The 24,421-nt window shown below is 42.7% G+C and overlaps 1 protein-coding gene across 1 annotated transcript in view; it reads right to left on the bottom strand.

The window, feature by feature from the left end:
- SETD1A (SET domain containing 1A, histone lysine methyltransferase) overlaps positions 1 to 24,421 on the bottom strand; it is a 1,410,167-nt gene that overhangs the window by 725,027 nt on the left and 660,719 nt on the right. The window contains exon 7 of the mRNA XM_044086230.1: positions 3,493 to 3,650. Within this exon, the coding sequence (XP_043942165.1) occupies positions 3,493 to 3,650 (158 nt within the window). The remainder of the gene's footprint in view (positions 1 to 3,492; positions 3,651 to 24,421) is intronic.

The raw sequence follows: 24,421 nt of genomic DNA, 5'->3' as shown, positions 1-24,421 counted from the left end.
TAAGCTGATGAGTTTTTCAATGATACCCAAGTGGGGTATTGTATCGAAGGCCTTCGCCAGATCGAGGTAGGCTGTATGGACTGCCTTTCCCTCATCAATGGCTTTGGTGACTGTTTCGAAAAAGTCAACCAAGTTTAGAAGGCATGATCTGCCTTTGACAAAGCCAAACTGGGATGGATCCAAAGTCTGCAAATTCCCTATGTCTATTTATGAGGTCCATTATGATCCTCTCCATGGCTTTGCAGATAAGGCTTGTCAAGCTAATGGGCTGGTAATTTCCAGGGTCGGTGGAGGCACCGCCTTTGTGAAGCGGGACCACAGTTGCAGTCGCCACTCCTGGAGTGCGTATCCAGAGGTAAGACTATGATTAAACAGCTGTCCTAGCTGTGGGTTTAATTCCTCGTTGAGTTCGTGGAGCACACAGCCGGGGACACCATCAGGTCCCATGGATGCTGTGTTTTTTGCTTTGGAGAGAGCAGTTCTCACTTGGGCGTTGAAGATGTTTGGGGGGCTGCAATCGCTTGGTATAGATATCTCTCCTTTTGGGGGGGAGGGAGGAGAAGTTTGCACTGAACCTGTCAGCCAGTATGTTGGCAATGTCTGTAGGATCAGTAATCTTCACATCATTTTGAACTAGTTCTGAACATATCTGGGAGTTTCCTCCCAGGTTTCTAACATAGCTAAAGAAGGCCTTATGATTGTCTTTTGAGTCTTTAGCTATTTTTCTCTCAAAATTTGCTTTGGATGATTTTATGAGAGCTCTTAGTTTTTGATGCAATGGACTCTAGAGCTTACGTATCGCTACACAAACCTGCCACAGGTAAAAGGATTTTAAAATATTTAATAATAAATAATTAAAACACAAGACAATACACTACACCACAGTGCCATTCCAGAGTTCAGAGATCACACAAACTTAAAATAATTCTGTAGTACAATTCTGACATCACAGAAAAACACTTGGTTCTAAACTTTCTAATTTCTAGCTATCTATACAAGAAAACACACTTCTAAAATAACTTAAGACAACAGGCAGTGCTAACGTTGGATATCAAGACAAAAATGCTTAATAATCTCTGGTTCTCACTGTTTAAATTGAAACTGCAGTTCTGATAAAACATTACATCATTTGTTTACACTTTCCTGGTTCCCAGGCCTACCGGAACTGCATTTACATTCTTTTATACTTAGAGCAATAAAGGACATTCCACATGTAAATTCTGGTCATTAACTTTAGCCTTAAAACAATAGGCAGGATGCTTACTCCAGACTCATCAACTCCAAATTCTAAGGACATACAAAACATAATTTTAATTTCAAAACATTTGAAATGCTTGGCTTAGTTTTCCTTACAGCAGATGGCAATGTTGCCACATTGTTGAAACAGCATTTCGTTACATTTAAGACACAAGCCTGTATTTTACATTTATATTTACAAATGCCAGAATTATGTATCAAATTCTATTTGACTAGGCTGGCAGCCTTCACCCATCTACCCCAATCTTCACAGGAGGTTTTTACTCTCTACCACTTTACTCTTTTCCACCAACTTTTTGGAAATCTAATTTACCAAACAAGACACCATTATCCAGGAGAGTGCTAAGCAACTCCCAGTTAGCATCTTTAATACAGTCTCTATCCTCAGCCAAGGATGGTTCCTGACTGCAGTCCCATGGCAGACGGAATGGAAGTCACATCCATAGCATTAAATCTGCATTTCATTACATGCTTCTCTACCTTCAGGATCAGCTGGGCAAGCTTTAGAATTTTTGAGTTCAAGGAATCATCCTGGGTTTCCACACAAATCCTCTATTTGTTATAGGATGTTTCCTTGATATCTGACCACATGCATCTGATAAATAATAGCCTTAAATGTCAGGGTGAGTGTAGCATGAAATCTATTACCAACTACATCCAGCACGCCAAACTCCCTGTCATTAAGCTGTGTGTGTGTGTGTGTGTGTGTGTGTGTGTGTGTGTGTGTGTGTGTGTGTGTGTGTGTCTTGTACCTGGAACCAATATGGAACACTTAGAGGCATCTAGAAAGATCACTGTGGGGGGTCCACCACTTGTTTTTTTGTTGGACTCAAGTCTGTCTGGTTTCTTCTTGGACTCAAAGACTTGTTTCATATAACCAAAGGGCTGAGTCTTGGTCCCAAAGACATTGCTCAGAAGACTTATTTTGATGCTTGAAACAGTGGAGGGATCACTGAAGGTTTTTCTTTCTCCAGGTCCAAAAGGTTCAAATACTTGTTTTAAGTAACATACATCTCTTTTGTCTTCCTTTGAGTTAAATATTAAAAAAACTACAACACAGTACTTTTCAACAAAAATATGCCCCCACCTCATTCATTACAAATAGTTCACCTCTTCAGACAGATGAATACTTCTGTGGACAGCTGTTTCTCATTCAATGTTTTCACTGTAGTCTGGAAATCCTTCTATTTGTCCCACTTAATTTCCAAAGGAATAGCTTTAACATATGTCCTTATTAGACCCATATCAAACACAATTCCCATTTTATGTACACATCTAAGCACATATCTAAACTGGGAAGGTCTCAATAACTTCTAACCAAGAACAGAAAAGGCCATAACTCCTTCTATTATCCCAACAGACTGGAACAATTTTTCTTACACTTGATAGCCTATAAGCTGCTACTGCCTTGGTTTTTGAGGCATGAAAGACCATATCTAATTTGACTGCCTGTTTCTTCACATTAACCATTTGCTCTACAAATATCCACCCCAGACACCTAAACCTACACTGCCAAATAAAAAATTTACATTGGGATACGTTACCAACTCGATTTAATCTAAGCCTATGGAGCAAGTTATCACTACAGGTCAAACAATGACTACCTTTAAAGCTAGACTTCATGACTGCATGGATAGACACATTTACACGAGGGTCATCAGGTATGGCCTTGTATCACTTGGGAGGGGAGCACTATTAAGTGCTTGAAAAAGGTGGTAAGAACTTTTTTAAGTCTCTACTTAAAGGTGTGTATAGCTAGACATCTTATGGTCCCAGTGAAAGCTTGCCTGCTACTGTTCATGTGTGTGTTTTTTGTAGGACCTACTGACATCAAATCAAAAACCTCTTGGTAGGCAAGTGACCTGATTTGAAATAAAATAACCAACCCAAGCAGCAAAAAAGAGCAAAGTTTTCTGCATATTCAGTAATATGGGGTGGAACACAAAGGGGAAAAACATGCACAACAATAATTAAGTGCGGGTTTTTCAGAGCACATATCAACCACAGACAGATGAAGTCCTGGTGTTGTACACTTTAGCATCTTTGAGAGAGTTTCAGATTAAAAAAAAAAAAAAAAAAAGACTAAAAATGTTTTTATATTAAATTGCTTCCAACATTACTGAATCATCACACTGTGCTTAAAAATAGACATATAAATGTCAGTATCTCGCAACACACTAGCAGCAGCTGTGTTTCTCTGTTTCCAAACCAATGCCGGTACTACACACTACTTACTTTTTCTGAAGAAGATTCATCTGATGTTTCCTCTCCTTCACTGTCCAGGTCAAGAGATTTCTGCTGTTTAGTCTGTGACTTTCTTCTCCCTGTTTCTATCTTGGAAGGTTTCATGCCCTGTTGATCACGGTCAATGGGTTCTTTTTCCTGTTCGGCTTCTGAAAGAAGACAAAATACTACACTAAGCCAAAGCGGGGTTCATAACTTACTAGCAACAAAAAAAAAAAAAAAACAATTAAAACTTCTGCCTACAGTCAAGGTTAAGACACCCACAAGCAAACTACCTCAGAGCATCATGGGAAAAGTACAGTTGTGTACACTTACCATAAATGTAGATGTTCGAGTGTATTCACTGTTGCAGTCATCACATTTGGGTAGATTCCCAAAGCTAAGGATGGGAGGAGGAATTTAGATAGCATTAGGACCAGCTATAAAGCCCTGCAAGACTGCAGTAGCAAAAACCAGCTCTGAATTTAGAGAAAATAGGCAAATGGCAAAGCTTGGTGAAAATATGTACACAGCTCCAGCTAGCAGCTTCTAAGATGTCCCTGGTAGGGACACCTCTGAGAAAGGCTGTGGAGGTAGATGATGCCCTGGTCGAGTGTGGTCTTATCCCCTGTGGGATAGGTTTTCTATGGTGCTTATAGCAGAAATGAATGCAATGGCCTATCCATTTAGAAATGGTTTGCTTTGAAATGGCCTTCGCCCTCTGCCCCTGCAGCAAATGCCACCAGCAGATTTCCTTTGACGTTTAGTCCTGTCCAAGTAAAATCTAAGTTGTCTGTGCACATCTAAGGAGTGCAGTATCCGTTCCCTTTTTTTCTGTGGATTAGAAAAGAAGGTTGGCATGAATGGATTGATTAAGAGCCACAATGGATACTACACTGGGCATGAAGGAGGGGTTGGTCCTGAGGACACCCTGTCCGCATGAAAGATGATGAAAGGCTCCACTGCCATAAGGGCCTGTAATTCAGATACCATTCTTGCTGAAGTGATTGCTAAAAGGAAGGCTGTTTTCCAAGAAAGGAATTTTAACTCTGCACTTCCAGCTGGCTCAAAAGGAGGTAGAGTGAGTTTTTCCAATGCAAAGTTAAGGTCCCAGGCTGGAGTTGGGGCTCTCCTGTGTGGTCTTACATTTTTGGCCCCTCTAAGGAACTGCTTGAGCAGTGGATGAGAGAAGAGGGGTGGTTCTGTGTTGTAATGAGCTGAAATGGCTGAGGCATGAATTTTGATGGAAGATAAAGAAAGGCCCTTGTGAAGCATCTCAGTTAAGTATTGAAGAATTTGAGGTAAATTGGGCTCTGCTGTGCCCATCCCTTGAGTTTGGTTCCAGGAACAGAATCTTTTCCATTTTCAGCATAAGATGTTCTAATACTAGGCCTCCTTGCCTCCAAAATGACATCCAACACGTGTTTACTGAGAGATGGTAACGGAAAGGTCAAGCAATTAGCCAGGCTGCCAGGTTCTGGGTTTGAAGCCGAGGATGCAGAATCTGGCCCTCCCCTCCTTCTGAGTCTCAGAACCTGTACACCCACATGTGCCACAAAAGTTTAAATACATACAATAAACAAAGAGAATCGTAAAATGGTGAAGGGGAAAGTCTGTGCTTAGCACCCTTGACAAATCATCTTCACTTTAGCTACTTTTGAAGACAAATAAGAATCAAAGTAGCTCTAAAGAGCCAAGGAGGCACTGCCATACTATATGACCACATCAAAGAGGGTGATGTTTGGAGTTCAAACACGTCAGTGGTCATTACCTTTGATGGCTACTTCACTGACAATTACAACAAAGAATTTTTCAAACATTACTTTATTTACAGTTAAACATCCCAAAGCACCTTAGTTAGGTTTCCTTATTTGGATGATTAACATTTCAAATCATTGCCAGTCATAAGCCTCAACTTCTTTTCACAGGAACTGGGGAGGGGGAAAGCCAAATATAACAGGAGACAAAGACTCAAAATCAGGAACAATCTGTAAAACATTACTCTAATTCACAGTTAGAAATTTGCATCATAATTTATTTTCAGAAGAACATAAAATATGAAACTCTAATATCTGGTACTAATGACTGACTGCAAATCCTCAGTGATTTATCTGAAAAAGGGAGGGACAGGGCAAAATCAGAGATAGCCGACATCTATTTTCCAGCCCTTTTACACACTAACATGCATAAACAGTTTCACCTTATAAAGCAAAAGTTATTTTCAATTTTATTCATGCTTTTAAGAAAAAGTATAACATTTTACAAATCTATGCTTAAAATTATATAATTCCCTATTATTTTACCATTATTTTTTCAAAATATTAAAGTTTCTTTAAGGCACAAATGGATGATGCCATTCGCCATTTGAAATAGAACAATTTTAGCATTTAAATTTATTTATTTTGCATTTGTTAACCGGGTTAGTCTGGCTGAGCTTTTGGCTCATTTTCAGCAAAGACCCGGGGAGAAAAGATCCTCAGGACTAGAAAACAATTTATCAAATTTTAGTAACATAGTAGTAACAATCAGCTATAGGATCTTACAAGCAGAGACCTGGAGAGAAAAAAAGCTCCTCAAGCAATTCAATTACACTGAGTATTAACAATTGGCAGGCAAGCATGTGAGTTGTTACAAACAAGGTTTTAAACAATTAGCAGAAGAAAATGTGACTAGTTGCAATATTATTTAAGCTGCTTAGAGCAAAATGAGTTAATAGTTAGGCAGATGCTTATTTAAAGTGGGTAAGATCTAGTTGTATAGGAGTTAGGAAACAAGAAAGGAAAGCAAGAATGGCTAGTAGGAGATGTAGGGTAGGTAGAGTATAGGAGACAGACTAGACAGGTAGGTTGTTTTGAGACTAAGAATTAAGAACGGTTCGAGATAGAGGAAGGGAAGAGGTAGGAAGAAGCAGGGGAATAGTGTTGGACATACATTAAAAGTGAGGTGGTGAAATAGGTGAAAGGATGGTGGTTGGCTACAGTGGCAAGACCACTTTGTTTTTAGGTATTTCCTTGTGGCTAATTTGAAACTTTTGCTATGCTGGAGAGATTTTATTTCCAAGTTCCAGGATGTAGCTGGGTTACAGTTACAGAGAAGGCAACCTATTTTTGTTTTGGGTTTGTAGATGTCTAATAATTCTTGATTTGTCCTAGCAGGGGAATATTTGGATAGGATAGTGGAGAGGCTGGGGCAGAAGAAGGGTAGATAGAGGACATAGTGGATGATTTGTAGTTGGTATAGTTGGAGCAGCTGAGGGAATTCTAGCCAGTCTGGTTGCTGTAGTGCTAAGCAGTGGTGTGACTTGTAGGTTTGGTTAGCTACAAATCTGGCGATCTTATTATATGTAGTTTCAAACTTGGAAATAAGTGTAGAATTTAGGTTTGTGAATATGTAGCATCTGTACAGGAGTGTTGGGAATAATAAAGCCTGGGAGAGAGTTATTCAGGCAGTGTTAGTTAAGTATTTCTTGCTACGGAAAAGGTGTCCAAGTTTCTGATGAGTTCTTTTTAACGGGTTAGTAATATGGAGATCAAACTTAAGCTGATCATCTATTGTAACACCTAGCAATTTAGTACTAGATTCAGCTGAGATGATAATGTTGTTGCAGGATAAGATGGTAAATGTACTTTTGAGTGTGGTGATGTTTTTAGGGAGGAAGAATAGGAGCTTAGTTTTTTTTTTGGATTAAGTATTAGTTTGTTATCACTAAGCCAAGTCTCAATGGTGTGGAAGGATGCCTGGGTAGTTGAGTGGAGGTCAGTTGGGTTGTCAGCAATGGTTATAACAGTTGAGTCATCAGTATATCGCACAAGAGACGACTGGGGACAAGAGGAGTAGAGCAAATTGATGAAAATATTAAAGAGTAGTGGTCCAAGTTTGGACCCTTGGGGGACTCCCATTTGTACAGTGAGAGGGGAGGATAGTGCAGAGAGCCATTTAACTGAATGCTGGTGGGTACAGAGATAACTGGAGAACCAGGAGATAATATGGGGAGAGAAATGTAAGTTAGTGAGTTTATCTAGAAGGAGTGGGTGAGAGACAGTGTCAAAGGCTTTAGAAAGGTCAAGGAATAGGTATGAGACAAGTTTATTGTTATCACGAGCTAGGGAGACTATGTTGATGAATGAGTGCAGTAGTTGTACTATGCTTGGGACGGAAACCATGCTGTGTGAGAGTGTGAGAAGGTTTTCTTGGTGAAGGTAATGCATTTCCTGCTAGTGAATGCATTTCTCTAGGATTTTTGAGAGTGGATAGAGTATGGCAATCAGTCTGAAGTTGGACATGTCTGAGGAGTTGCCCCCTTTGTGAATGGGTAAAGAAAATCTTCCATACAGTGGGGACATAGGATTCAGAAATGGATCGGTTGATTAAGATGGATACAGGATAGGCAAGAGGTTCAGAGACAATCTGCAGGAAGTAAGAGGGTAGCTTGTCAACAGATGGGGAGCAAGGTTTAAGTTTAGAGAGTAATGACTTTACATAGTTAGTTGATACTGCTTTTAGAGAGGAGGAGTTAGGAGGGTTTGGAAGAGGTATAGAGTTTGTGGGGGTGCTAGTGTTGTTTCTGGGGGGGAGAGAATTTATTATGGAGATTAGAGTTTATAAAATGATTGTTAAATTTGTTGGCTATGTCTTCAGGTGTTGCATTGGGACATGGGTTAGGAGGTTTCCTGGATGAAGAGTCTGTTTAACAGAGCTCCAGAATTTCTTTGGGTCTGACTTAAGAGTAGAGGGAGGATTGGCATAGAAACCTATTTTCTCATAATGGATGATTTTTTTTTTTTAATTTTATTTCTGAGCTCTTTATATTTCTGAAGAAGAGAAGGGGTCCTAGTTTTAGTCCACATTTTCCAAATCCATCCCGGTCTTTCATGAGGGTTCTGGTAGCTTTAGTGAGCCAGGGAGCAGTATTAGATTTGATTCTAATTGTGCGAAGAGGAGCAAGGGAGTTAAGAATGTTTAGGAATGTAGTGCTGAAGGAGTGAACAGCTTCATCTAAAGGAAGAATGGTGAGGTAAGACCAGTTAATTTTGGAGAGTTGGTGAATAAAGGAGTTAGGACAGAAATGAGAAAGTGAGCGGGTGGTAATAAATTTGTTAGGTTTGGTAAGGTGGCGAGTATGTCTGGTAATTGTTATAGGGCAGTGGTCGCTGGGAGCACTTGGAAGGGTTTGGGAGTTATGATAGTTTTGAGGGTGGGAGACCAATATCCAGGCAAGGAGAGAGATAGCTAGGTGAGATTTATTAATGTAGGTTGGGGTTGTGATTGTCACGTAAATGTCACGTATGGATATTTACAGATTCATATGTTTACACTAGGCTAATGACCACAAGGGTCTTTTACCAGTCTGGCCAAGCAACTCAACCCAGTTTTGTCCCATAGTTCCTAAGATGCCACTATGATGGAGTAAGTTTGTAAGGAAGTAGTTAATGGTTATATGGGTTGGGGGGTGGTATGTTTGTTGGAGATTAAATTTGCTTACTGTCAACCTTCTTACTTTCTTCAGTGCTGCCTGCACCCTTTTCCCAGCAGCAAGACAGCACTGTTGTGTAAAAGCTTACCATAATAAATGTCCAAATGATCATTTCTGAAGCATCAATAACAAATGAAATACCCTGCCATGGACAGCCATATATGTTTGGCCAGCATATCAAAAATCTAGGGTGGTTCTTAGTGCGTTGTACTTCTGGCATATGACCAAAGCATGTGAAAGCTAGGGCTCCACAGATATCCATACATCCCTCAAGTACTTTTCTGCACCATACCAAAAATAGAGGGAAAAGAGACAAAATGTACTCCAATAAAAACATGCAAACTAGAAGATCGGTGAAACAAAATGAGAATAATTCTTGGCCAAAGGTATGAGAATGATGCCTTAATACAAACAGAAAATGATCGGCTAACAATTGGCTAAGCTTCTGGTGTCATTCCAAGGAGATCCAGTACCTGGCAGACTGGGATGACGACTGACAGACCACGATGCTTTGCCATAGATGACCTGCATCTGTCTCCCTTGGGCTTCAGGCTTCTGGCAAAGGCTCTTGCCTCCCCATAGTGCCTTTTTTAAGCAATGCCATTAGATCAAAACTACCAACATGAAAATGTCATCAAAATGCAAATTACAGGTCATGCTGCTAAACGCTAGGAGTCTAAAAAAAAAACAAAAATGTCCAAAGATTTCTTGATTTTGTCAATGTAAATACCTTGGGCCAGCTGGTTGACACCCCACAAGAGGTAATCATCTTGGACTTGGTATTAACCAAATTGAGTAACCACTGCAGCATTCCCTACTGTGTCATCCTCCCTGGTACGACCACAAAGCGAACACTTTCGAAATCACCATCTCCCCCGACCCCCCCCCCAATGGGGTCAAACAAAAATACTTCTCCAAAGCCAATTACAACCTGCTGAGGGAAGATATAAACAGCTTCACAGCCTCCACCCCTCCACAGGAACTTGGACATATGTCCAAACCTACACCAAAGTACTATACAAGCATTTATATAGCTGCATGGAATCAGGAATACCAAACGGGACAAAATCTTCCTTCTCAAGGAAGAGTAAATCTGTCTGGTGGACATCTGCAATAAATAAATTCTATAATAAAAGGAAAACAATTGCTGTCCAGCACCAAGGAGCAGGTGTCTAATTGGAAGCAATCTCTCCTTAGCCTGAGCAAACAAGTAAGAGCACTAGTAAAATCTTCCAAAGCGAATTTCAAGTACAAGCTGGTCGCATCTACTAAAGACAATCATAAGGCCTTCTTCACATATGTCCGCAATCTCAAAGAAAGCACTCAGATCTGCTCAGAAAGAATAGTTGTGTAAAATCTTACCATAACCATAGATGTCCTCGTCCATGTTACAGTATTCCAGTTGTGGGATTTCCTGCCCTCAGGCGACTCGTACATCGGTTCCTATACAAAAGCTTCAGCTTGGCTACTGCAGCGTGTGTGGGACATCAGATGTAAGGCCATAAATTAGAGGCCTTAAATGTGACGTCTGCATGCACAATCCTCAGAACGTGAAGGCCCACAGGTAGAATAGGAGGCCCAGCAGGTGTAAAAGCCAGAAGTGGCAGGTATGGGACCCTGAGGTCCTTCTGTAGTATAGATAGGTCCACGTTATAGCTGGGGATAAAGGAGAATGAAGAGGGGGAAAGGAATACTGCAAACATGGAAGAGAAGGACATCTGTGGTTATGGTAAGATTTTACACAACTATGTCCTTCTATTCCTATGTTGCAGTATTCTAGTTTTGGGAGAGTACCACAGCTTAGATGGATGACAGGGTGGCAGATGCTGATGAGGATTCTACAAAGTCAAGTTTGTAATATTTGGTAAAAGGGTGGACAGTGGACCATGTGGCTGCTTCCATAATGGATTCCGTGTCCAGACCTTTTTATGAAAGCTTTGGAGGTCGGCCACTACTCTTGTGGAGTGGGTCGTTACTCTCACAGGGTGGGTTTTCCCATGGAGGGAGTAGCAAAGACAAATGGCTTTCCTGATCCAGGATGCGATGGTTTGTTTGGAGACTGCCTTGCCCAGAGCCCTGGGGTGGAAGGAAACAAAGAGTTGCTGTGACTTCCTAATAGATTTGGTTTTGTCTAGGTAAAAGCTTAAATGCCTGTGCACATACAGGGACTGTATCTTCTCTCATTCATTAGTGGGAGAGGGAAAGAAAGTGGGTAGGTGGATGGCTTGGTTAAGAGACAAGTCACTGACCACCTTGGGTATACAGGAGGGATTAGTTCTCAGGGTGACCCTGTCCCTGTGAAATGTTGTGTAGGGGGGACTGCCGATCAGGGCTTGGAACTTTGAAACCCTTCTGGCTGAAGTGATAGCCACTAGAAGGACTGTTTTCCATGTACAAATTTGTATGGAAGAAGTCCCAGCCAGTTCAAAAGAGTGTTGGTAAGTTTTTCGAGAATGTATTTAAGGTCCCAGGGTGGAGGAATAGGTTTCTTTGGGGGTCTCATGTGTAGCACCCCTTTAAGGAAGAGTTTCATGTCGTGTCTGGCTAGCAAGGGTGGATCAAGAGGCAAGCAGGCTGAAATAGCAAATAGGTGTATTTTCACTGAGGAGTAGGAAAGTCCACTCTATTAATTGACAGACATAAGCAAGAACCAGGGGGGTATTAGCGATGAAAGGGTCCTTGCCCTTGTCCAGACACCACTTAGTAAATCTTTCCCATTTAGCTAAGTAAGATTTTCTTGTAGGTTTCCTTGCCTCCCTCAGGACTGAAAGTACGTCCTCTGAGTAGTGGTGTCTGAAAAGGATCAAAAGTTTACCACCCACAGAGTCAGGGATAACATCTGAAGTGTGGATGAAGGAGAGCTCCTTTGTCTTGTGTCAGTAGGCCCACCTTGTATGGTAACTTGTAGTGATTGCCCTTGGCTAAATTGTGAAGTAGGGGGAACAAGTGCTGCCTTAGCCAGTAGGGTGTTACTAGCAAGATTTTCGGTTTGTCGTCCTTGATTTTCAGGAGGACTTTCTGAATCGGGGGAAGGCATAAATAAACTTCCCCTCCCAGGAGATGTTGAAAGTGTCTACTCTCCAGGCTAGAGGGCAGTAGGTCTTTGAGCAGAAGGTCTGCAGCTGCCTGTTCTGAGTGGAGGCAAACAGGTCTATTTGTGGAGTGCCCCACCAGTGGACTATTATCTAGGATGACAGTCCTGTCCAGCATCAATTCGTGTTGTGGAGAGGATGTCCTGCTTAGGAGATCTGCTTGCTTGTTGTCCTGCGAGGGGATGTAGCTTACCTGCAGGGACAAGTTGCGGCGAGAGGCTAGGTCCCATATCAGGAGGGTTAATCTGCACAGCTGATAAACCTTTGTTCCTCACTGTTTGTTGAGGTACCACATTACAGTGGTGTTGTTGGTCACTATCAGAAGTACCCCTGGTAAAAGTAGAGGGTTAAATGTCTTTAGAGCTAGGAAGACTGCTGTCATTTCTCTGACGATGATGTGTTTGGCCTGTAGAGAAGGGTGCCAGTTTACCTGAACCCTGTAAGATGCCAACTGATTGACACTAATTTAAATCCTAATTCCTCTAATAATAATATTTTTGGACTGTCTTATTATGACATTTAGTTTGGAACATGAACAGATTAGGGACATCATCTATAAAAACTGGAGACTTCTCCAAGATGATGTCAATGTGATCAGGATGGTAGGGGCTAAACCTAAGGTTGTGTTTAGAAAAGGGCTGAACTTTAAGAATCTTCTAGAGAAGAGTGAACCCCTTACAAGTAGGAACCCTGGTATGGCACATTGCGGTAATTGTCCTTACTGTGAAGTATGTAGAAATAGGTGCAAATGTAATGGTTAATGGTATTAGGCTAACTAATAGAAAGAAATTCAACTGCAATTCTAGATCAGTGGTCTATCTGGCTAAATGTGAACGTTGCCCCTCTTTTTATATAGGGAAAACTGATTGTAGATTGCGTGACAGGATGTACGTGCATTTGTATAGTATTCAGAGACAAAACGAGGAGAATGCTTTAGCCAAACACATTAAAACCTTTCCACATCACACTTTTAAATTTTGGTTTATAGATCAGATAGAACCTAGTAGTAGGGGTGGACCTACATCTTTATAGTTGAAGAGGTTAGAATTGTTTTGGCAGATCAGGCTTTTAGCATACCATTATCTAGATTTAAATGACAAATGTACACTTATGTGTTTATTAAAATTAAGAAGATTGCTCTGATAAAAAGTCTGCTCAGATAGAAAATGTGCCTTTCAAGTCCTTTTTAACACATCAATACATTTTATTATTCATAAACTTCTATTTAACATATATCGATTGTGATATTTATATATATATATATATATATATATATATATATATATATATATATATATTTTTTTCCTATTGTATTTTTTGTATTTCTTATGTATTTTTAGTGTGTTTTTCATTCCAAGTTTAGCTTTTAACATTGAAATATAAGCTGTTTTATGATCATTCATTTATTTATTCATTCATCTATATATATATTTTTCAATATTTTTAATGAGATGAGAATAGTTAAACACGGATTCATATATCCTGAATGTTTTTATATATATATATATATATATATATATATATATATATATATATATATATTTTGGGAACACCTTTATTGATTTTAATTTTATGTTTTATGAATGAAAAGACTGCTGCACCATTTAATGCTGTTGCCCTTTTAAATTTTTATCATCTATCTTTTGTCTCGTGCTTTCCGTTGGTATGAGCAAGTCTAGTTATTAAGCTAGACGAAAAGCGCTTAATAAAGCCATAACATTTACTAATCCATTTGTGTTCTGTACCAGGCTTTTTTGTCATTTCAAAAGTATGAAACTCCCACAAGAAGGTATGTATGCATGTATCTGTGATCCAAGAGCAAGTGAACAGAGGAGATGGAGGGAGGGAAGGAATACTGCAACAGTGATCAGCAGGACATCTACTGTTACGCTAAGCTCTTACACAACTGTACTATGTCCTAACTGAATTCACTGTTGGCAGTATTCATCACAGATGGGTGACTCCCAGAGCTGAAGAGAAAAGGACAGGGGGGGGGGGTGGCTGGCTAGATTGAATAGGAGGAACTGTCCAGGAGACCAGACAGGACTTATCTGGCAAAGGCCATCCTAGACCTGGGGAAGGCATCAGTCTTGTAGTGCTTGGTGACTATGCGTACAAAGGGCCAAGGGACCACTTCCAAGATGGACCTGCCATTAACCAATTTGTGAAAAGCACCAGAATAGGCAACCACCAGAGTGCAATGTGCTTTAGGGCAGAAGGGTGGGGATTTACCATAATGTAAGCAACACAGAAAGACAGCCTTCGATATCTAGACTGCAATCATTTGCTTTGAGACTGGATGGCCTAGCTTGGCATGTATGAAAGACAAACAGTTGAGACGTCAAGGCAAAGATCGCTAAAGCCCATATGTGCTTTCCAAATCTGTCCAACTCTGTCAGCTCTTTATTAGGGGGCTTGACAGAGAAGCTCTGCTAGCTCCTTTTTTGTAGCTGCTGCCACAACCATAGCATGAGTAATGGCTCCTTTGCTCCAGTGAGGTCTGTCTTTTGGTGGTGCCAAAATCTTTTCTGGACAACATGGGATTGGGTTCAAAGAATCTGGTTCCTTCCATGCCTGGCAAGAGACTAGGTTGATGAGCTCCTCAGCCATGGGAGTCACCCAAGACATAGATGGGCCAGTATCAAAAGCTTCCAGAAATACAGACTCCTCCTTGGAAGGATTATCTGAGGACCAACCACCTTTTTGCTTAAGGATCTCCAAAATGTCTCTGAATGAGACATTGTCAGGTGGTGATCTGGGGGACCCTTCTTTTTCATTGGAAGTCACAGTATCCTCTGTAAGATTTTCCAAAGGGGAAATTATTTGCCTCCTTTCGCATGTTCTCTTACAGGGAACCTCCTCAGTGGGATACTCTGGGGAGATGTCCAAACAGAAGGGAAATTCCTCCAAGGGAACTGTCTGGACGCTAGTTGGTACTGGCTGCTCCTGTGGAATAGGTCTGTTGGTATGACAGCTTAGACCCGCTGGCGGAATGCATGGAGGATCTAAAGACTGACCAACTGGATCTCTTGGATGAGAGAACACCCTCTCCACTACCACAAAGGCACATAGATCAGGAGAAGTTGTGGCCAGTTGGACTAGAGCTGAAGCTTCCAAGGCAGACAAGCCCCGACTCTGTCCCAATCAGTGTCTCAAGGAGGCAGCCTCACCAGAACTATCTAGCGGCAAGGCATGGAGGGTCAAGGACAGCTCCAACAGCATCTGAGTAGATCCCCCCGCCCTAGATCTGACAATGATGCTTTGACTCACACTCATCACAATCTGGAGGAATGGGAGCAGGACCAGTCAGGGAAAATGTCAGAGTCAAAGATGTGCAACCCTCTTCAGCTCAGACGCCAATTCTCTCAGGACTCTTGGATCCGATGGTTCCAAAACTGAAGGACAGATCGAAGAAGGAGATGCAACTATATGGGAAGTAGAAGGAAGCAAATGGATCTGATGGGTGACGGAGCTGGCGGGAGAGATCTAGGATGGGCCTCCATGGTCCTTCCTTTCTGGCCACCAGAAAAATACTTGAGAAAAAAACTTTCTCTCGAGCAGGGGTGGGGACTGATTCTACGGCGCCTTGTAGCAGCAGGTTGTTTAAGACCTGGTGTAGGAGGGACCGTTGGCATGCGGGAAGGGGTGGAATAGGCTGTCTTGGAGGAGGAGTGATCCAAGTCAAAGTATCAGTCCTTCAGGATGGACAAGACCCATTTGTATGTTGTTACCAGGGGCCAAGCAGGGAGACAGTGACAGACGGGTGGACAAAGGGGTGGTGGATAGGAGGTGGGGGGGAGGAAAAGAGGTAGGCAGTCAGACACTGCTTGCCCTGTCTAGAAAGGAAGGCCTCTGGCCAGAGGGCTGAAGTCCTTGGCTGGGCAGTTTGTCTCCTAGGAAGCCTTCTAGACGTGTGTGTGTGTGGGGGGGGGGGGCTGAAGGCCTTGATGCCTTTCTTATAAATTGTGTCTTAGCTAAAAAGTTCCTCTGGAACTTTGGAATTGGAGAGATAAGAAGATGCTTGAGGTCTTGAAGCTATTTTCCTTTCTACTGGAGAGACTTGAAAAGATCAGCCACCTTAGCATCAAAGACGGCCGAATGGTCCAAGGGAGCATCCAGGAGCTTGGCTCCGACATCATCAGGGAGGGGCTGCAGACGTAGCCAGGAATATCTTCTTAGCATGGATGCTGATGCAGCTGACTTAGCTGAGGCCTCAGCTGCATTGTATGAGCATCTAAGGGAGTGCTTATTCACTTGTGAGACAAGGCAAGTAAGGAAGACAAGGATGCTTTAGCAGCACAGTCAGGAATGTTATTCAGCTCTTTGGAGGCTTTGTCCAGAAAAGCCAGAGAGTACTTGGCCATGTGAGACTGGTAACTTGCTAAAAGCTAGGGTAGCAGAAGTATACATCTTTTTTCCCCACCTCTCCATGGCTTTACTGTCCTTATTTGCAGGCAGGACAGTGGTAGTAGGGAAGAGTTTGGATGCTCTGTCCATAGAAATGGAAAGTGGCTGAGTCTGCTGGGGAGCACTTGAATATGAATTTATCTGAGTCAGGAGCAAGTGGTTGGGAATTTGGATTAATGGATGCCGCAGCAAATGCATCCAGGAACTCAGGTTGGAAGGTGGGATAGTTGACTGATTAGGTGATTCCAACTGAATCAGATCATAAAATCTTTTCTGTGCTTCAGACATGTCTGAGCTTTCCCACTTAAAAGTGTTCTCTCATCAGGTTAACAGTATCCCGGAAGGTTAGGTCTTCCACTGGGGAATAAAGCTCAGCAGAGGCCTCTTCCGGGGAGCCATACCCCAGGGGGGATGGAATCTGGGAAGAGTAGGACAGGGAGTCCTCTGAGGAGTCAGACAGTTCCTCCTCTGCAGGTTGGCTCACAGTCCTTTCAGGTAAGTAAGGCCTAGGTGTGAGAAGAGGTGAAGCCGCAGGGGTGAACTTAGAGGAAGGCCTGAGGGCCAAGAGAGACTCTGACTGAAGGCCTGCCAATCAGGTAAAGCCTCTGGTGCTGGAGAAATATGACTGGTCATTTGTTTTTCTTAGAAGGCCTAACCGGCGTCTGGCTGGCAGTAGCCCTGGAAAAAAATGTTGGCGTGGTGGAGGGCAGATCCAAAGCAACCACCGAAGACACTGGTTCCTCCCCAGCATCTGAAGCAGTCGCCAGTACATCCTCCCTGGACATGTCGTCCACTCTAGATTGTGCAGCCTCCTGAAAGGTACCCACTGTATCTGTAGTGGTGGAAACCGGGTCCTCAGCTAAGCTGACAGCGGCTACAGGTTGAGGAGTGGCAGAGGGAGGTGCAGTGGAAGTAGTAGGCCGCATGGACTTGGACCTCTTCCTTGGTGGTTCGGATGGGGCGTCGGAGGCAGCTTCCATACTGAGAGCTATCTGTCTTGGGCGCTGGTTCTCAAGGTATAAGTCGAGAGCCTGTAAGTGGCGACGAAGGGTCTTGGGGATGAATGATTTACAGATGGTGCAGTTTTTGTACTCGTGATCCCTACCCAGACAAAACAGATACTGGTCGTGGGTGTCTTTATAGGGAATCTGACGACCACAGTTGCACTTACTCTTACCAGACATGGACTATAAAAATACAAAAGGACTGGAGAAAAAGGCCCCAATGGGGTACTTATCTTTAATGCGAAACAGATCCAACATCCACGAGTAGCAGAACACCTGGCATATGGCTGGCGGCTGAAAAGTTCTGAGGGCTGGTGTGTGCAGATGCCACCTTTACGGTCCATGTACCTGCCTCCACATCAGACGTCCAATGAGGGACTGAAAAAGCTTTGGAAACTTGGCTGGACAAGCTGATTGGAAGGAGGGTAAACCCACTAGTACAATACTGCTACACTGGAAAAGAAGGACATCTTGCTCATCATCCTATCCACCTTCAGCCTTGAACAGACTCCTGGAGGACCTGACGGATGAGGTAGTGGACAGAGGCCTAGAATGTTTCCTTGGAGGCATTTGCATAAGGGAGGAATGGAGTAGAGGAGGAATCGGACCAAAAGCAAACTCATGTGAACAAGCTCTGGGAGTCTTCGATACATCAGAAGTCGGATCCAAGGGGTTTAGATCTGATGGCTGTGTAGGAAATTTGCCTGATATAACTATCAATCTCACTGCTTGGGAGCCAAAGTTTTTCTTCTTCAGATCTGAAGATCTTCAAATTTTTTGAGGAGGCTTTGAACTAGTAGAAATCGGAGTCTTTGGAGATCTAATAGGGGACCTTTTTCCATGCTCTGATGGAGCATTTGAATGTTTTCTGGGGGTTTGAGACCCAGAGGAACAAGAAGGTGGCGGCAATAATCCCTTGAAGACTAACTTATTCCTTTCTGCAACAGCTCTTGAATTAAAAGCAGCACAAATACCACAATTTTTATAAAGGTGTGCTGCTCCTAAACAGCAAAATGCACACCCTGTGGGCACTGGACTTTGGGATTCTGTGCTCACAAGCAAGTGCATTTCTTAAATCCTGCTGGCTTTTCAGTCATATTCTACAAAAAAGAAAAGAAAGACTTAAAGAATTTTTTTTTTTATTTTTATAGCCAGAAAAGCTACCGACAATGGTAGAGGTAGATACCCTAAAAACAGGTACGAAAGAAAGAATTAAAGAAGAAGGTACCAGCAATGGAACACAACAAGTTTACCTCACAAAGGTAGAAAGAAGAAAGAATTAACCAGTAGGAACTTCCAAAAATCTAAATAGATAAAAAGAGGGAGGATTTATAAGGCTAAACATGTAAGATTTTTTCCGGAAAAAACACTTACAAATGGTCAAACCACTGAGAAACAGAGAGAATCTGTGTCTGTGCGAGATGGCAGCAAACAAGATCTGGGGTACTGTAGGCTGACCAAGGCATTAGATGAAAGAGCTTGAGAGTTAGTTTGTGCAATGCATCTAAGACAGATCTGTAAGTTGAGTAAGAAAAAGAAGACCAACATCAGATCAGAGAATTTGTGAAAAGAACTTTAGTGGATGGAGTTATGACAGTAGGGCCATTAGTGGATTGGCATCTTAAGCTGTAGTGTGGGTTGGATGCAGTTAGTCTCATAGTTAGGGGAGGGTGGCTTGCCTTGGCATGAAAGTATGAGGAGATGGAGCCAAGAATGAGGCTGCTCTGCCTTGAATTAGTAACTATTTTGACTTTTCCATCGTCTTACAGTGATGTTCACACAGAGGGGAATTGGTCATGAAGTGGCAGGTTTTATTAAAGAGAGAATGCAGGGTGGCAGGTTATTTATTTATTTTTTGATGAGGTGACGATTAAGGGCAAGCCATATTCTAGTTGTGCAATCAGGACGTTTGCCTAAAACTGCTGAAGCATGTTCGGAGAGGAAATAAGATCTTCATGGCCCTGAGTAGGAAGTAGTTGACTTTGGATCTGACTTTCTCAATGTGATCTTTGAAGTTGAGGGACTGGCCAAGCCACAGTGCCAAGTTATCTAAATAACGTGGTGGATTCAATTAGGTTGTTGTCTAGGTCTTTCATATGGAGAGTGTTAGTGGCTTTAATGAGTCTTTTCTCTGTGTCAATCTACATGGACTTTTTTTTAGGGAGGAGGAGGTTTTTTTTTTTTGTTTGTTTTTTTTTTTGAACAAAGTCAACTGTTTAGTTGTATCAGAGCAGCTTTAAGTTGATTTTGTAAGAAGGGTTGGATCTATACATTACCATGCCATTAGCGTAAATGCAGGGTTGTAGATGAAGACCAAATGAGCAATTTAAGTATAAAAATGGCAAATAGTAATGAGGCAAGAAATGATCCGTTAGGAATACCTGAACTAGCAAAGGGAGTTTTTGATAAGGTAGGCTCAATTTTAACTCCAAGTTCAGTTGGTCAGTAAATCTATGAAATGCTGGGTAAATTCGGAGCTTACAAAAATATCTTGCAAGCGGGAAAATAACATGGGAAAATAACATGGAGTGGTCAAGCAGGTCAAAGGTTCTGGTAAGGTCAATGACAACTGCCCCAGTGAAGTTGTCTTTACCCTTATTAGGTTCTATCAGTGTCCACAAAACAGTCAGTGAACTTTTATCTGCTCAAAAGCTACACTGCCTCAGAGAAAGTATGTGACATTTGTCAAGGTAAGTGGTGAGTTGGTTGTAAATGAATTTTTCAAATATTTTACCAATGGTAGTAAGTACTGAGGTTAGATAGAACTGGAAGGCTGGGGAGAGTCTGTGGTCTTTTGTTACACATCTGACAAAGGCTGATTTCCAGACAGAGGGCAAGATACTGGCTGTGAGGCTAAGGCTGTATATATATTTTTAGTAATGTGATTATGAAATCTCTATCAGTGATAGAGAAACCAAGGTTTTCTAGTAGAGGTGCAATTTGTTTGTTTGAAATTTTGGAGAAGTAGAATGGTAGGAGATATTCTGTGATATTTGGGTGACTTTATGTGGAAGAGGATGTTATGTTCTGCTGAAATGGAGGATTGGAGAATTCTTTTAGAAAATCAGCAGGTGACAAGTTTCCAGTAGGGTAAGGAATGTGTCCAAAGGGGAAAGGGGTATTTTTATATAACTTACCTAGGTTTATGATATCAAAAATTAAATCAATATCTGTTTTCAGATTTCGTTTTATGCACGTAAAAATATGTTCTTTTCACATGTGCAAGACACCAAATCCAATAACTTCTTTACATGCTGTTATAATCCATGTAATCTTCTTAACTTTCTTTGGATTACAAATCAAATCGCAACTACAATATTCATATTCATCATTACATACATTTTCATATATTTAATTAACACATTCCTTCCTCTCACCCCCCAGTATACTACTATTACTCTTACTGGTTTCAAACTTACCGTTGCATTGCATACTAGTACTCCTTCTGCAATTCCAGATAACTTGTCCATAGCTTTTACATCTGCTTCAGCTGAGCTGACTAAATAACAAGTTTGGACTTGAAGCCCTTCAGAGCTTTCCTGCCAGCAAAAAGAGTGAGGCTGAGCCCTGAAAGGACTATGCTAGGAACAACAAAAAGTACAGTTGTGTAAAATCTTACTGTAAAGAAAAGTTGTGTAAAATCTTACCATAACCATAGATGTCCTTCTCTTCCATGTTGCAGTATTCTACATATGGGTTTACTCTTCTTGTCTCAGTGTACATACAGCCAGTATACAAAAGTTTTCGGTCCCTCTGAACTACGTAGGACATCTGATGTGGCTGAGGGCAACGTGGGCCATAAAAGTGATGCCTGCACACACCAGCCCTCAGAACTGAAAGCCCCAGTCGGAGCCAGTCCCAATAAGGGCAATACCAGTCCACTGCCACCCAGAAAGGGAAATGCAGCCTTATAGGAAGGGAAGGACGGTGGGAAGGAATACTGCAACATGGAAGAGAAGGACATCTATGGTTATGGTAAGATTTTACACAACTTTTTTATGTCCTTCTATCCCAATGTTGCAGTATTCTACATATGAGTGAGTGCCAAAGCTCAATGCGACTGGGGAGGTGGTCTACAGGCAGACTCCAGGAATCCGTGAAGGAAAGCCCTGGCAAACCCTGCCCTGGATCTAGAAATGTGGCCTAGTTTGTAGTGTTTGGTGAAGGCGTGAACTGAATACCACGTAGCTGCTTCTAAAACAGTAGAGGTATCTAGGCCATTAAAGAAAGCTCCTAAAGAGGCCATAGCTCTGGAGGAGTGTGCTTTAACTGCACCTTGCAGAGACTTATCATGGAGTTGGTAGCAGAAGATGATGGCCTTGGAGATCCAGGCAGATATGGTCTGTTTGGATACTGCCTTCCCTAGGTGGAAGGAAATGAAAAGCTGGTCAGCCTGTCTGATGGACTTGGTTTTATGCAAGTAGAACCTGAGTAGTCAGTGCACATCTAGGGAATGCAGTACTCTCTCATCGTCCCCCTATGGGTTGGGGAAAAAGGTAGGTAGGTTTATGGCCTGGTTAAGGGGACAGGGCATTCATCACCTTGGGCATGAACGATAGGTTAGTTCTAAGGGTAACCCTGCCATTGTGGAAGACTAGAGAAGGAGGAATAGCCATAAGGGCTTGTAGCTCTGATACTCTTCTGGCTGAGGTCAGGGTCACTAGCAGTACAGTTTTCCATGCGCAATATTTTAGAGAAGCTTTGTCTGCTGGCTCAAAGGGAGACAGCGTAAGCTTTTCCAGAACATAATAATTAAGATCCCAAGGAGGAGGAGGAGACGAAGTACCCCTTAAGGAAGAACATAGAAGGGAGTCTGGATGCTAGTGGGGGATCCAGAGGAAGGCAAGCTGAAATTGCAGACAGATGAGCTTTGATGGAAGAATAAGCCAAACCATTCTGCAGTAGCTCACACAGGTAAGACAGTACAAAAGGGGGCTTGCTAGAAAGCGGGTCCAGATGTCTTGTCACCATAAGGTGAATCTTTTCCACTTAGAAAGGTAGGAATTTCTAGTATTTGGTCTCCTGGCCTCCTGCAGGACATTGAGCATGTCCTCATTGTAAAGGTGTCTGAAGGTGATCAGAATCCTATCAACCACAGGGTGAGGTTCAAAAGCTGCCACTGTGGGTGAATCTGGGATCCCTTGTGTTGTGTGAGAAGGCCCACTCTGGGGGGAGGGGGGTAACTTGTGATGATTGCCATTGGGCAGTTGCAGGAGTAGAGGGAACCAGTGCTGTCTGGGCCAGTAGGAAGTCACCAACAAGATTTTTGGAGCATCCTGCTGGATTTTCAGCAGGACCTTCTGAATGAGTGAGAAGGGGGGGGGGGCATATAGATATTCCCCTTCCAGGAGATTGAGAAGGCATCTGTTGCCAGTGCCTGCAGGTTTGGTATCCTGGTGCAAAAGCCAGGAAGCTGCCTGCTGATGGAGGAGGCAAACAGGTCTATTTGAAGTGTACCCCACCTGTGGACCAGATCCAAGAAAACATCTCTGTGAAGCATCCATTCATGACCGTTTGTGATGGTTCTGCTCAGACAGTCTGCCTGGGACTTGTGGAGAGAGGGAATGTAGACCGCCTACAGAGTAATGCCCTGTGAGGTGGCTAGTTCCCATACCAGAAGGGCTAGTCTGCACAGGAGTTATGACTTGGTTCCTCTCTGCTTGTTGAGATACCACAGAACAGTGGTGTTGTCTGTGTAAATCTTCAAGGGGCCTTGCTGGAGGAAAGTAAGGAATGCCTGAAGAGCCAAAGGAATTGACCACATCTCTCAAACACTGATGTGTTCTAGTTTGTGAGGTTTTGGTCACAGGCACTGCACCCTTCAATGGCCCAGAGTTGCTCCCCAGCTCAAGTCTAAGGCATCTGTGTGCATGACCTGTGTGGGTGGAGGTGGTTGGAGGGGAAGACCTGGACTGTGGTTCACTTATACCACCCACCACTGTATTTCTTTTTTCAGGCAATTGATAAGGGGCACCCTGTACTCCAAATGATGAGAGTGCTGGCTCCAGACTGACCAAAGATACCACTGTAACTTTCTCATATGCAGTCTTGCTAAAGGTAGTATGGGGATAGTGGCTACCATGTAGCCCAAGAATCTGAGTAACGGCCTTACTGTCAAATATGTGGATTGGAGGAGCAGAAGTAGATGTTCTGTCAATGTTTGCACCTTTTGGGGTTGGAGGTATGCTTCCATGAGGTCTGAGTGTATTTTGCACCCGAGGAAGACAATGTCTTGGGGTGGCTGGAGATGCAATTTTGGGAAGTTTAACTGGAATCCCAGGGACTCTAGAAGAGACACTACAATGTGGATGTGGAGCATGAGGATCTCCTTGCTGCCTGCCTGGATCAACATGTCATCCAGGTAAGGGAATATCTGTAATCCCTTTGTCCTGCAATAAGCAATCACTGAGGCCAGATATTTTGTAAAAACTCTGGGTGCAGTGGACAGCCCAAATGGCAAGGCAGAGAACTGAAAGTGGGAAGAGCCCAACAAGAATCTCAGGTATTTCCTGTAAGTAGGTTTTATGGGGATGTGGAGATAAGCATCATTTATGTCTAATGTGGCCATGAACCCTTGTGGGAGAAGAGGAAAGAGGGTTGGGGTAGGATCAACATCCTGAAGGTTGGAGCCTTTAGGAATAGGTTGAGATGGGAGAGGTCTAGAATAGGTCTCCAGGATCCGTCCTTCCTGGGGACCATGAAGATCCTTTTTTTGACTGAGGGAACTGATTCAATGGTGCCCTGAGCCAGCAGAGTTTGCAGTACCGGTTGTATGAGGTGTAACTGTTGTGTAGGAGGCTGTGGGATGCCCTTTCGTTTTGGGAGGGAGAGCCAAGACATGAAATAACCATTCTGGAGGATAGACAGGACCTGCTTGTCTGAAGTGATGTTGGCCACACAGGGAGGCAGTGAGAGAGGCGGGTTGACAGAGGTAAGGAAGGAGGGGAGGAGGATGCAATGAAGGC

This window comes from Protopterus annectens, chromosome 10.part0 (genome assembly GCF_019279795.1).
Source record: "Protopterus annectens isolate FY-2018-M chromosome 10.part0, PAN1.0, whole genome shotgun sequence".
In the NCBI taxonomy this organism is placed as follows: domain Eukaryota; kingdom Metazoa; phylum Chordata; order Ceratodontiformes; family Protopteridae; genus Protopterus; species Protopterus annectens.
Note: the sequence above shows the minus strand (reverse complement) of the source record. Positions and strands in the feature narration are given on the sequence as shown.